Below are 13,260 nucleotides of genomic sequence, written 5' to 3'. Positions count from 1 at the left end.
AACTTAAAAGAAAGATTAGAAGATACCAGTGAGGGACTTTCCCAGACAGCACAGCAAAAAAGGCAAAGAGATAGAAAATAAGAAAGAAAATAGAAGAAATTTACAAGTACAAAATCTAAATAACAGGAGTCCCGTAAAAAACAAATACTAAGAAAGGGATAGAAATTATCAAAGAACCAGTTCTATAAAATTTTCTTTAACTAAAAGAAATGAGTTTTCAGATTGAAAGGGCCCATTGAGTATCCAAAAAAATGGGTGAAAACTGACCTACACCAAGGCACATAACTGTAAAATTTCAGTACACTAGCTACAAAGAGAGTATCCTATAAGCTTCCACAGAAGAAAAATAAATGAATAAAGAAAACAGAGCACACAACAAATGACGAATCGAAATGGCTTTAGACAGCAACTGGAAGCTAAAAAGCAATGGAGCAATGCCTTCAAGATGATTCAAAAATTATTTCCAACTTAGAATTCTATGCTTAGCAAAAATACTAATGAAGTGTGAGGTTAAAATAAGGATATTTTTTAGACAAGGATAATTCTAAATCATTTACCTCTCATGCATCCATTCTCAGAAAGTTACAGCAGAATGTGCTCCACGAAATTGAGAGAGTAAATCAAGAAAGAGGACAACATGGCAAACAAGAGCAAAGAGAAAGGAATCCCCAGCGTGACTGGGAAGGGAGATGTGTGGGCATAGAATCCATGGTGAAGTAGATCAGAAGGCTCTGGGAGAGATTTCTTCAGGAAAATTAAATTTAAGAATACCTCAATATTTTGAGAGGGATATATAGACAAATGGTGAAGAACTTGAGGTTAACTTAATTATAAAACCAAAAACCTATTGCTGTCGAGTAGATTCAAACTCATAGTGACCCTATCAGGACAGAGTAGGACAGAGTAGAACTGCCCCAAAGGATTTCCAAGGAGCAGCTGGTGGATTCGAACTGCCCACCTTTTGGTTAGCAGCAGAGCTCTTAACCACTACACTGCCAGGGCTCCAAATTAATGGTGAGTACGCTAAAAATTAAGAATAAAACATGATAAGCATTAACACAAAGGAAAATAAAAAGTTTTGCAGGAATAAAAAGTAATCAATAACTGACTACCTAGCTTAGCTGAGAACTGCATATACATATCATAATAATGACCTCAGCAAAACAAATAATATCTGAGGGGAGATGGAGAAGGGTACATATAAGCAGGGAAGAAAGAGGGCTAAATCTTCATCTTTTGTAGTGTAAAGTTATTAGATCACATAAAAAAGCAGCAATTCAATGAAATCATTTAGAAACATGGAGGTAAATACCAAAATAATCAGCCAAAATTGGGAAGTACTGCCTCTGTGGTGAAGAAAATGGGGAAAGGGGCTCAGGACTGCTCTTTTTCCATAATAATCCTTATAGAACTATTCGACTGTAAATCATGTGCACTATTGATAAAACTCAATCTTTAAGATTCAAATTAGAGAACTTAGGAATTGAAGGAGAAAAAAAGATGAGAAAAGAATAGAGCAAGTATAAAATATTAAATTTTTGCCTTTAACTTGTAAGTTATTCCCATTTGAAACTCAAGATGAAAAGCCACCCCTCAGTCCCATTCCCATGGCTTTCCACAGCTTACTTCCCATCCCGAGTCAAGCCTTGTGGCGGAATAAAGACTATGTGGCTATTACTTAAACTTCCAGCTAGAATATTAACAAGTACCCTTAATTATTCCATTATCTGTAGTTACAGTGGCTAGGTAAAGAACGGACGTTAGAGAAGAGTTCAGATAAGCCCCAAGGGTATTATTAGTTAGTATTTTTCAGCAACTCTTTTACTTATCCTTATAGCAGAGATGTATTCATGAAGTGTCATTTTTTCTAAACTAAAAAATTCTGAAAAGCTTCGGAAGGAAGCTTAAATCCTGGCTTTCCCCTGGTAGACTGCATACTGGAATCATAGAACTTCTTTGCCACCTAAGAGGGTTTCCATGAATTTGAAAGCTAACCTCCCTCCCTACATAGCATTATGTCTGTCACCAAACAGGATAACTGAAAGCCAGGGCAGATTGGTGGTGGGCTTGGTACAGGGGTAAAAGGTACATTCTAAATGAAACATCCTCAGTGAAACCTTCTGGCTCCCATTACATCACAGCCTCAAAAGTTCTGCCCAGACCCGTGCAGTAGGACAACGACAAAGAGAAAATAAGATGATGTTACAAAAAAATAAAATTCCTTGGAGAGATGCGTAATAACCCCTTGGTAATGATGGTTAATATATGTTTTTTTATATTATATAATGATGGTAATGGGACACAAGACTTAGGCTCACCTTCTAGCTAACCGTGTTGGATGCAACAGCTGTACTCCTATGAAGACTGGCATCAATGACATTATTTATCACTGATATGTTTAGATCTATATTGTAATTCATTATCTTTCTCCAGCACTTTTCATCTAAGATCTCACAGTAGGTATTTTCACTCCCTTGTCATTCATAACTGATTTATAGGCATTCTCATTTTTCAGATGCCAAAAAAGAGAAATAATATAATCACTGGCAAAAGTAAGATTAGAATTTAAGTCCTGAAGCCCAGTCATCTAGCCAGTGGGCTATGTTGACAAATCCACTTATGGCTCCCCAATACTCTTGCTGTTGCGTGCCGTTAAGTTGCTTCCAACTCATAGCAACCCTATAGGACAAATAGAATGGCCCCCTAGGGTTTCCAAGGAGTGGCTGGTGGTTCAGTGGCTGGTGGATTCAAACTGCTGGCCTTTTGGTTAGCAGCCAAGCTCTTAACCACTACGCCACCAGGGCTCCTTCCTCTCCAAGACTATAAAGAGCAGAGTTAAGAGAAGGCTCAGAGAATTATTGTAACTCCTGAAGGGATAGGCAAATATGAAATAAGAAAAGGTTTTCTGGTGTACACAGTAGAAATTCTGTGAGGGAAAGAGTAAATAAAATTGAAAAGGAATGTGTTGGTGGGAGGGGGAATTACAAGCAGAAAATGCAATGGTGAGAATCTTACTGGACACAAGCCATGAGAACCTCTTCAAATTTTTATCCCATTCCTAAACAGATATTAGAATTATCTCTGATCTCTCAAAGTATTCATTCTGGAACTCACCAAACTAATAGGTTATATGACACTGGGCAAGTCAATCTCTCAGGCTCTCAGTTGCCTCTTCTTGTAGTATAGAGATTAGGCCACAGTTTTTAAAATAGAGAAATGTAGAAATTGGAGACACCTGAGAGATCATCTACAGCCCTATTAGATGTGTGAAGCTCCTCCATAACATCCCAGCAAGTGGCTATTCAGCCTTGGACTGAATGAAAACGGGGTAAGGAACTCAGTACCTCCCAGGAAAGCTCATTTGAGTGTCAGATTGCTCTTAATCAGAAGTGTTGCCATAAATTGACCTAAGATTTTACCACATAATTTCCAACTATAAGTGTTTTAAAATTTTACATCCAAAATTGCTATGCAAAATCCTCTCCTTCACAGGCTACAACAACATCATCCTCACCACCATGTTTATCACAACAGTATGTTTATCACAAGAGTTTAGTTAACCCAAAAACCCAGTGCAGTCAAGTCAATTCTGACTCCTAGCGATCCTACAGGACAGAGCAAAACTGCCCTGTAGAGTTTCCAAGGAGCGCCTGGCGTATTTGAACTGCGGACCTCTTGGTTAGCAGCTGTAGCACTTAACCACTACGCCTCCAGGGTTTCCAGCTGTAGGGTATGATCAGTAAAACTGGCAAAGTGACTGCTAATTCTTACTCCTTGTCTGAATTCTGCCGCTGTCTATATGACATTAGCAAGACACTCATTATATCTGGACCTTAATTTCTTCACTTGTAAAACAAAGGGCTTAGTTTCTGTCAAATGTTTCCTGACTATACCTTAGATCTTAACCCAGTGGAACATCACTTCTGTTTTCACTTACTTTCTAGAATAAACTGTTGGGGACTTTTTAGTGAATAAATGAATATCCTTGTCTTCTCTTTTTTGTTTTTCTTTTCTAATTGTTACGGATATGATTATTTAAATTAGGGTGTATGAACTAAAATCTTATTCCCAATGATAAAAGAACCAAACCAAACCCAGTGCCGTCGAGTCGATTCTGACTCATAGCGACCCTATAGGACAGAGTAGAACTGCCCCATAGAGGTTCCAAGGAGCACCTGGCAGATTCAAACTGCCGACCCTTTGGTCAGCAGCCGTAGTACTTAACCACTACGCCACCAGGGTTTCCATTCCCAATGATAGGGCCAATAATTCTAGTAGCTTTGACTTTACGGTTCCTTTCCTCCAAAAAGAAGATAGAATACTATGATCTTAAGGGTTAAAAAGAGCCATACAGGATATCTAGTCCAACTTCCCGCTAATGGAGAAATCCAGAATACAGCATCCCTTATGTTTTGCCTTCAGCCTCTGCTTAAACATTTCTAGTGAAAGGTGCTTAGTGTTGTGTGAATTTAGCTTGTTCTGTTGCTGATGGCAGCACAGTGTAGAAGCGTCTGTAGAAGACATTCAGTGTTTGTTGAATGAACTGATTAGTAGGTAGTTTGGTGTTTTTTGGCTTTTTAATGTTGTGCCAAAATCCGCTTCCTTGGAACCACCCCTTGGTTCTGGTTCTGCTCTCTATAGCATGGTAGGATATGCCCCTTCATACTTAGTAACCCTGCAACCCTTCAAATATAACTATCATAGTTAACCTTCCCCACCCCACCACCAAAGCTTAGCTTCTCTAAAGGTCACGCTCCTTCATTTGTTGTTTTCTATGCCCTTTACTACCCAGATCCCTGGATACTGGGTGAATTTTCGTTTGTCAGCATCCTCTTTAAAATGCAACGCCAAGAATATAACATAAATATAATATAAAACGAGATTTTAAATTTACTTATTATTTTGGCACACCAGTTGAGCCCAATTCAGGAAGACCAGGGAGAAACTGCTTCAACTAAAACGTGTTTATTGCATGATTCTTTTAGCACCAGAAAGCATCTGTTTGCTCTGTGCCTTCAAGGCACACTGTTACCAAACACATCAAAGAGAGCCAGTTTTCTATCTTTTAAGATGGTGCCACAGGTTCCAATTAACCATTTCTTAATACCACTCATAGCTAATACTGGGCTGAATGGTGCATCATCCACTTCTAATGTTCTTACGTCCTGTTGACAGAAATATATTTAGAGTCCTTCTCTAGGAATCTGTGGAATGAAGTCCACTGGAAATAGAACAAATACAGAACAAATTATTTACCTTGTTTCTTTGTGGGATGAGTCACCCACCTTGGCTATTTTAAGATGTGTCTGCCCCTTCAGAATCAAACCTATTGTGTGTCTGTCTTTAACATGTCCTAATGATCATGGTTTTGTCAGAGCTTCACCACCAAGTGAACCAGAGTTAAGGCAAAAGCCTGAGTGATTCAAACAAAATGTCTTGCAGTCTATGGATGGTCTGATCAGTATAGAAGGCCAAAAACACAAAGTGCTATCATGTTACATTAGATTGAGACTAAGTCGTGTCCATCCCCTAACCATCATCACTAACCCCATATGTAAAAAAAGGAAAAAACTAGGAGAACTTTCGAACTGTCAAATTGTCTACCACCAATTCCAGGGAATACCGTCTGCTGAGAAAACGGTGCCACAGTCAGAATGAGAGCCACTGCAGTTCTGAGCTCTTCCCATATAACGCAGGCAGGGACAGCCACAAAGGGAGGATGAGGATGATGGCGGCAGAGGGGTGGTGAGCATCTTTCCATGTTTAATGCTCATGAGTCAGACAGCCATTCCCTCGGCTTCAGGACTCATCCTGCCTCCAATCACATGCTAAAAAAAAAAAAAATTATGCAAATACGGTATTTCTACTCACTGTAAAGATCCTCCCCAAATCCCTTTTAGTAGCTGTACTTCCTGTAATTCTAAGAACGTAAGATTTTTCTTTTGGCTCCAGAGTTATGATCTTGTATAACAGTCTCTACTAGCCTTACCAGGTTACCAAGAACATTCTCATTCACAAATCACTGTTTCCCCACATAACCAAGTCTTTTGTCCTTGGGTAAAGCAGTTGCCATAAACTCCTGCCTTAACTCTGGTATTGTCATTATCTGAACAGGGAGGCAGGGGAGAAATTTGAGTCTACCTGTGCTTTTAACAGCCACACCTTGTTATTGTTGTTAGGTGCCACTGAGTCAGTTCTGCCTCATAGCAACCCCATGCACAACAGAATGAAACACTGCCTGGCCCCGGGCCATCCTCACAATCGTTGTTATGCTTGAGCCCATTGTTGCAGCCACCGTGTGAAACCACCTTGTTGAGGATCTTCGTCTTTTCCGCTGACCCTGTACTCTGCCAAGCATAATGTCCTTCTCCAGAGTCTGATCCCTCCTGACAACATGTCCAAAGTACGTAAGACGCAGTCTCGCCATCCTTGCTTCTCAGGAGCATTCTGGTTGTACTTCTTTCAAGACAGATTTGTTCGTTCTTTTGGCAGTCCATTCAATATTCTTCGCCAACACCACAATTCAAAGGCATCAATTCTTCTTCAGTCTTCCTTACTCATTGTCCAGCTTTTACATGCATGTGATGTGACTGAAAATACCATGGCTTCGGTCAGGCGCACCTTAGTCTTCAAGGCGACATCTTTGCTCTTCAACACTTTAAAGAGGTCCTTTGCAGCAGATTTGTCCAATGCAATGTGTCTTTTGATTTCCTGACTGCTGCTTCCATGGCTTTTGATTGTGGATCCAAGTAAAATGAAATCCTTGACAACTTCAATCTTTTCTCCATTTATCATGATGTTGCTCACTGGTCCAGTTGTGAGGATTTTTCTTTTTTTTATGTTGAGGTGTAATTCATACTGAAGGCTGTGGTCTTTGATCTTCATTAGTAATTGCTTCAAATCCTCTTCACTTTCAGCAAGCAAGGTTGTGTCATCTGCATAACGCAGGCTGTTAATGAGTCTTCTCCAATCCTGATGCCCCGTTCTTCTTCAGATAGTCCAGCTTCTCGGATTATTTGCTCAGCATACAGATTGAATAGGTATGGTGAAGAATACAACCCTGGCGCACAACTTCCCTGACTTTACACCAATCAGTATCCCCTTGTTATATCCAAACAACTGCCCCTGGATCTATGTAAAGGTTCCTCATGAGCACGATGAAGTGTTCTAGAACTCCCATTTTTTTTGCCACACCTACACAATCTAAATAAACAGAGAGGGTGTCCTTAAAAAAGCCACACAGGCAAAATACCAAGGAATGCCACTGTTACCAGGAAGAAACAAAGTGTACTGTGAAAAGACATGAACAAAAAGTCAGAAGAGACATTTTCTATCTTGCTAGTCCTGATGTCTTGGGTAAATCCTTCAATCTTGCTGAGCCTCAATCTCCTCATTTACAAAGGGAAAAATAACCCTTGTCTCCCATGCCTCCTAAGATTGTTGAATGATTACAGAGCACTTCGAAAATCTAAAAAGCTATGCAGTGCTTACGTTTTTAAAGCAACAGTTTTGTCTCCTAAATGTTGTGGGTTGGGGACACTTATCTATGCTTAAGTTGTCTCCCTGAACAAGCCTACTGCAGAAAATTGCCTACTGCTACTTTCATAGACTCATAGAACTTAGACCTAGAAGGATCTTTGGGATCCATCCTCTTATTACACAAATAAGGAAACAAAAAGATAGAATGTAAAAAAAGATGATACTGCCGCGGTCTATACAACTATTATTAATCATTAGAACCCAAGGGTCAGGGCTCCACGGAGCCACGTTGACCACTCACCCTTTTCCAGCCTTCCTGAGTTCACTTACCTAAAGACACCACCACCAGAAAAGAAAGGAAGGTCAGAGGCCGAAATCGTCTCTGGCACGTGCACTGGGGATGTGGTGCCATCATCACACAATTCGTTAGCCAAGTTTCAAATTCCAAACATCAAGAGATCTATCTCCTCAGCATTTCAGAGCCACAAAATGCCATCTGCTGTGTCCTTGTCCACGTGCCTGGAACTCAAGACCACTTATCAAAGGATCAACAGCAGAAAAATCCGGGTGGGGGAGGCGGGATCTGCTAACGCAAGGTCATTAGCCTCGTTCGTTTCTCCTGGGAACAGGAAGCATCGTGGGCGGAGAGGAAGGGGCGTGCGCATAGGAGGACTCGGTGACAAACGATTCCCGGAAACTCGTGTTCGTTCCCAGTTTTGCCCGGCGAGCCCTTTTATTATCTAAATAGATTGCAAACCCCGGAAGAGAATAGAAGGCCTCCTCCGAGGGAGGGAGAGGGGTAACGCTCAGGGCCAATCATACCGCTGCCCCACCTCGTTCCCAAACGGGTGCACACCCCAAGGAGGATGAGTATCCCCTGTAGTCTTGATCTTGCTAAAACTCTCTCCGTTCCCGACAATGCAATGAGAAGGACCATTTGCAAACACAACCCGAGGAACACCCACTTTAAAAACATCAGTGGCCCCTGGGATATGGAAGAGTTGCCGGACCGTCGAGCAATTAGGTTGGGAAACAGAAGTCGCTCCGTGGATTGCCTATGCCCACGTTTCCCGCTGCCCGCGGGAGCCCCTTAGTGTTGGGAGTGGGGTCCTTGTACCCGATGACCGCGCCGGGGTAGAGGCCCGCAAGCGCAGGGAAGGGCGCCAGGATGCAGAACGGCGAGCTTTTACCCCGAGCGGGAGTGCGGGGGAGCTGCAAGCGCCGTCCAGAGAAGGAGGGAGTCGCCTTAGTCTCTGAGTTAGAGATGGGAGGGTGCGGTGCAAGTGACCAGAAGGGCGCGAGTCCGTGCCGGCACCGAAAGTTGTAAGGACAGGTCGTGGGCTCTGCCTGGATGCCCTCAGAGCGGATGGCCCCTGATTCCCCGCCCCTTACCTTCAGCCAAACGGTCTGGCGAGGAAGGGCAGGGGGTTCGGGTGGACAGACTGCGGAACCCCGATAAACGAGCTGGGGAAGGTGGCTGAGCTGCGCGGGCCGAGGGGCCTTGGGTCGCGGCGAACAATTCCCCCCACCGAACTCGAGAGCCGAGAGCCGGGTTCCAGTTCGGGCCTTGGCGGCGGGCAGGTCCGGGTGGCGAAGACGCAGGGCGCGCCAAGGAGCGGTCCCCGGAGCGCACTCTCACCGGACAGGAACTGGGCGGAAGGGAGGTGGGAGCCGAGCCGCCGGCGGGAGGCTGACAGGTGGGTTTTTTCTGTCTTCCCAGAGCCGACCTCTCAGACCCGGAGTCCGAGTCTCCGCGTCCTCGAGGGAATCGCGCCCGGCTCGGCGATCTCGTCCCCCGCCTCCCCCGGACCCAGCGCGGCGGCTCAGAGCACTTGCGGCCCTGAGCCGAGCTCCCCCTCGTCCCCAATGTCCACCTCGTCCTCCGGCTCGGTCAGCATGAAGGGGCCGGCGGGCAGGCCGGGCCGAGCCTCCGCGGAGGCGGCCTCTGGGCCGCGGGGGCTGCTCTCAGGGCTCTCCGGCCGGTCCGGCGCTTTGGGCTCGTCTTGACTTTTCCTCAGCTGCTTTTTATGCTTCATCCGCCGATTCTGGAACCACGTTTTCACCTAATTCCGGGAAGAAAAATAAATAAAACGACCTTATTCTTTCAGACCCGTGGTTACTGAGCTAAAATCTAAGCAATTATTGGGTTTTTGGAAAATGGAACGCAATCCGTTGTTGAGTTATCCAGAAGCTGTGAAAGCCTCCCCATTGGGTTAAGTCACACCTGAACTCACCAGTTAGCCTCTCAGGCTGAATGACAATCAAACCCAAGGCTCCCAGGAGCAATTGTCCCGAAATACTGATGAGGATCAAAATGGTGTGGTTATTATTAGTAATTACTAGTACTGCTATAATTACAATTGCTAATAGTAAATTTTGCTGTTCCTCTGATTAAGATATCTAAATACTTGGTCCACCACGACTTGTGGACAGGAAGACGCCAACGGAACTTGCTGTTTCTTATCAGACAGAAAATCAGACCAGCACCCGGCAGAGCTATTGATTTCACAGCAAGTTGGGTTTCCAGTACGGAGAGGAGGCAGGAGTTCTGAGGTGAATAGCTTCTAGAAGATGGAACACAGGACAGAGCAATAGGGAGGGAGCTTAAACTATGTGTGCTTAAGGTAGATATGAAGACGTGATTAAAATAAGAAGAAAAAGAACAAGGCTTCAGGACAAGAAAGTGTCTAATCTATCAATTTACGTCTGATCCGGGTTGAAGCCCCGATTAGAGGGAAGTGGCAGAAACAGACTTGATGTCCTAGAGCAATGGTTATCAAACTGGGGATAGAAATCACCTGAGGAGTTTTTCCTTTATGTCCAGAGGCCCCCTCGAGAGTATCGGCACTTTTACTAAAGGTCCTTGAAAGGGGGGGCCATTCCCGCTCGAAGAACTCTGCACATGGGCCCAGAGGTGTTGGGAGTTGAGGGGAAAGGGCTTCTCTCTCCTCCCGCCCACCTGCGTCTCGGACAGGCTGAGGGCCGTGGCCAATTCCACCCGCTCTGGTGTGGACAGGTAGCGCTGGATCTCGAACCTCTTCTCCAGGCCGGAGAGCTGCGAGTCGGAGAAAACCGTGCGAGCTTTGCGGCGGCGGCAGTGCTTCCCCGGCAGCTCCGCGTGCTGAGGGTGCGGGAACAGCGCCGGGACCGGCACTCCTGCAGAGGGAAGAGGAGCGGAGCGGCCTGAAGCACGATCACGGGGAGCAACCTCAACTCAGCTGCCCATTCTCACCTCCAGCGCCTCCTTTCGTCTCTCTCTGCCTCCTACTTCCCTCCGGTCCCCTCCACGCCCCCAAAGCTCCTGGAGCCCTTCTCCCAGGAACCCCAGGGCGCAAAAGAAAAATGGGCTGCACGAACAGCGCTTGGAGATCTTTAACAGGAAGACCATCTAGAAATACCAACAACAGTAAGTAAAATGGAAAAGAGAATTAGAAAATAAATCCGTGGGCCTTAACAAATGTCTTGGAGAGGCTTCCTTTGCTTCTGTCTGCGCTGGGACTTCTATTGCGCCTCGTGAAGTTTTCTTGCAAACATCAGATATCCCTCTCATCCTCCCAGAATCCTGACGACACTCCGCGCTGTTCTGGGTAGAAGAACGGATGTGATCTTGCCTCCCACCTCCCTGAAAAACGCCTTTTTGCCGAGATGCCAAGGCGAATAAAGCAAAACCTCTTGCCCCGAGCGGCCCCGGAGCTAGAACCTAGAAGCAACTCCCGCCTCGCACGTTTCCTTGTCAGTTTCGGGGTCGCGCGGGTGACACCACTCTTTAATCTGGTCCTCATTTTTTTTCTCATTCCTTCCCTCGGACTCCGAACCCAGCGAGCAGGCTGAGGCGCTTTCTCCCTGGTGGGGTCGGGGGAGACTTCTCCTGTTTTTCCTGACACTGGCAGGCTCTACTCTGCGGTTGAGGTGCGCGGAGCAGACAGAAGCTGGGACAGGCTTCAATATCGGTCCATCCCAGAACAAGAAAAACAAAAAACAAGCAGGTTCGGTAATCGCAGGCCACGGCCACTGCTATTTGCGGGGGAACACAGGTGCAGCGGAGCGGAGACTGTTGCTGGCCGGGTGATGCAGCCAGTGCCGAGATATGGACCTCGACACACGCTTTATATAACTGCCTCTCCAATTTAGTGCCCCAGAGTCTGGGTTTTACAGTTTGACTAAAACACTCTTAGCTTTTGCCCTGTATTCCAGCACCCACATTTTATAAATCATCTCATGCTTTTCCCCAAACCTGGCCCCGACCAGGGTGGGTTTCCTGGCCCTGCACTTCGAATCTAGCTAGACTCCATCAATTTTTCTACTGACTGGACTAAAAATGCCAGCGAAGAAAGCTTGAATATGGCTTTTTGGAGAGAGGCAGAAAAAATCTGGGTATTTTCCCTTCACCTCTCTGTCAGAAATGAACTTTGCTGGGCCCTGAACCTTTCCAGGCTCAGGACATCAAAATATATCCGCGTCCAGCTCCAGCGATGCTGGAAACTGGACCAGAGGAGGGCAGCCCCGCCAGGGATTGTGAGCTAAATGGTGGACCTAGACGTTGGTGTTGAAGACGGGTAAAGGGGAGCTGCGTCCCTCCACCTGGTTTTTCTTGCCCTCATTCGGGCCACTCCAGGCTTGCGTCCTCAGAGCCCCCCAAACCCTGGAGCACTTTTAAATACCTGCAGGATCAGCGAATGCTCAGCGCCAGGGAGGAGAATCTGGCCCGGCCTTGGCCTTTTGGGCTTCTGAGCTGGAAGGTTGAGTTTTGTTCCACGGAAAAGGTTCGCCCCTCTGAGCGGGGAGAGGCGGAGAGCTAGGAGACCCGGGACTGAGAGAAGGACCAAAGCGTCCCGGACCACCTGGAGGAGGGGACTACTTTGAGGAAGACTGGGTACTGCCCCCCAAGGATATCGTCAAAACTTCCAGAAGCCTCTTGGCCAAGCACGTCTCCTCCATTATAAAAAGTGCCGAGTGACCACCAAGGCCCTCTGGACTAGCATTCCTCAAAGGAGCTCCGCGTGCTGTCGGCCTTATCCCCACACTTCCGCTGTCATTTAGGGTGGAAGCCGCCCAGCCAGGCCGAGCTTGCTCTGGCCTCCTAGGCTCCGTCACAGGCTTCGAGGCTGCCCTGAAAGACCCGCTCTGTCGCTCCCTATCCCGAGAGGCCCTGTTACTTACCCGAGGTGGTGAGGAAATAAGGGTGGTGGTGGTCCCCTTTGTGTAGAGGGTGATGGGGGTGAGGAGCCAGGAGGGTGGGTGTGGGCATGAGGGGGTAGCCATAGTCTAGCAGAGGCACCCGGGAGGCCAGCGTAGTGGCGAAATGGTCGGGGGCCACCTCCCTCAGAGGCTTGGGCTTGTGCAGCAGGATGTCCTCGATGAAGAAGGACGTGGGCCTCTGAGAAGACGCTGGGTGTAGAGGGGAGGTGAAGTTGAGATTCATTTTGAGCCGACCGCCTGCCACAGGGCGAGGGCCGGGCAAGAAGAGTGAGAAGTACGCAGCGTCTCAGCTAGCCTGATGGAGAGCCGACAACCGCCCTCCGAGACTCAGATCCCCGCTGCTCTCTCTCGGGCCTGGACTACCCCGGGCTCTGGGGAGAGACAAGAAGGCAAGCTCCTAGGTGGGGTGGGTCTATGTGTAGGAGAATTGGCAGCTTGAAGAGGGGAGTCAGGAGAGCCAATGGCAAGGCTGCCAGCGGCAGAAGGGAGGGTGCGGCGGGCTTGGGGCGGGGCGGGGGAGCTGTCCTCGGTGCTGAAAGCTTCTGGCCTGACTTAGTGGAGGGAGGAGTCAGCGGGGTTCTT

General features: G+C 46.7%; 1 protein-coding gene across 1 annotated transcript; it reads right to left on the bottom strand.

The window, feature by feature from the left end:
• Positions 1-9,302: 9,302 nt before the first annotated feature.
• Positions 9,303-12,925, bottom strand: BSX (brain specific homeobox). Its single transcript, XM_003418203.3, has 3 exons — positions 12,640-12,925; positions 10,439-10,635; positions 9,303-9,542 (listed from the first exon to the last, which is right to left on the bottom strand). The coding sequence occupies exons 1-3, from the start codon at positions 12,899-12,901 to the stop codon at positions 9,303-9,305; spliced, it is 699 nt and encodes a 232-aa protein (XP_003418251.1). The 5' UTR covers positions 12,902-12,925.
• Positions 12,926-13,260: the final 335 nt, after the last annotated feature.

Source organism: Loxodonta africana, chromosome 15 (assembly GCF_030014295.1).
Source record: "Loxodonta africana isolate mLoxAfr1 chromosome 15, mLoxAfr1.hap2, whole genome shotgun sequence".
Classification (NCBI taxonomy): Eukaryota; Metazoa; Chordata; class Mammalia; order Proboscidea; family Elephantidae; genus Loxodonta; species Loxodonta africana.
The sequence above is the reverse complement of the archived record's forward strand: the minus strand, read 5'-3'. Positions and strand labels throughout refer to the sequence as shown.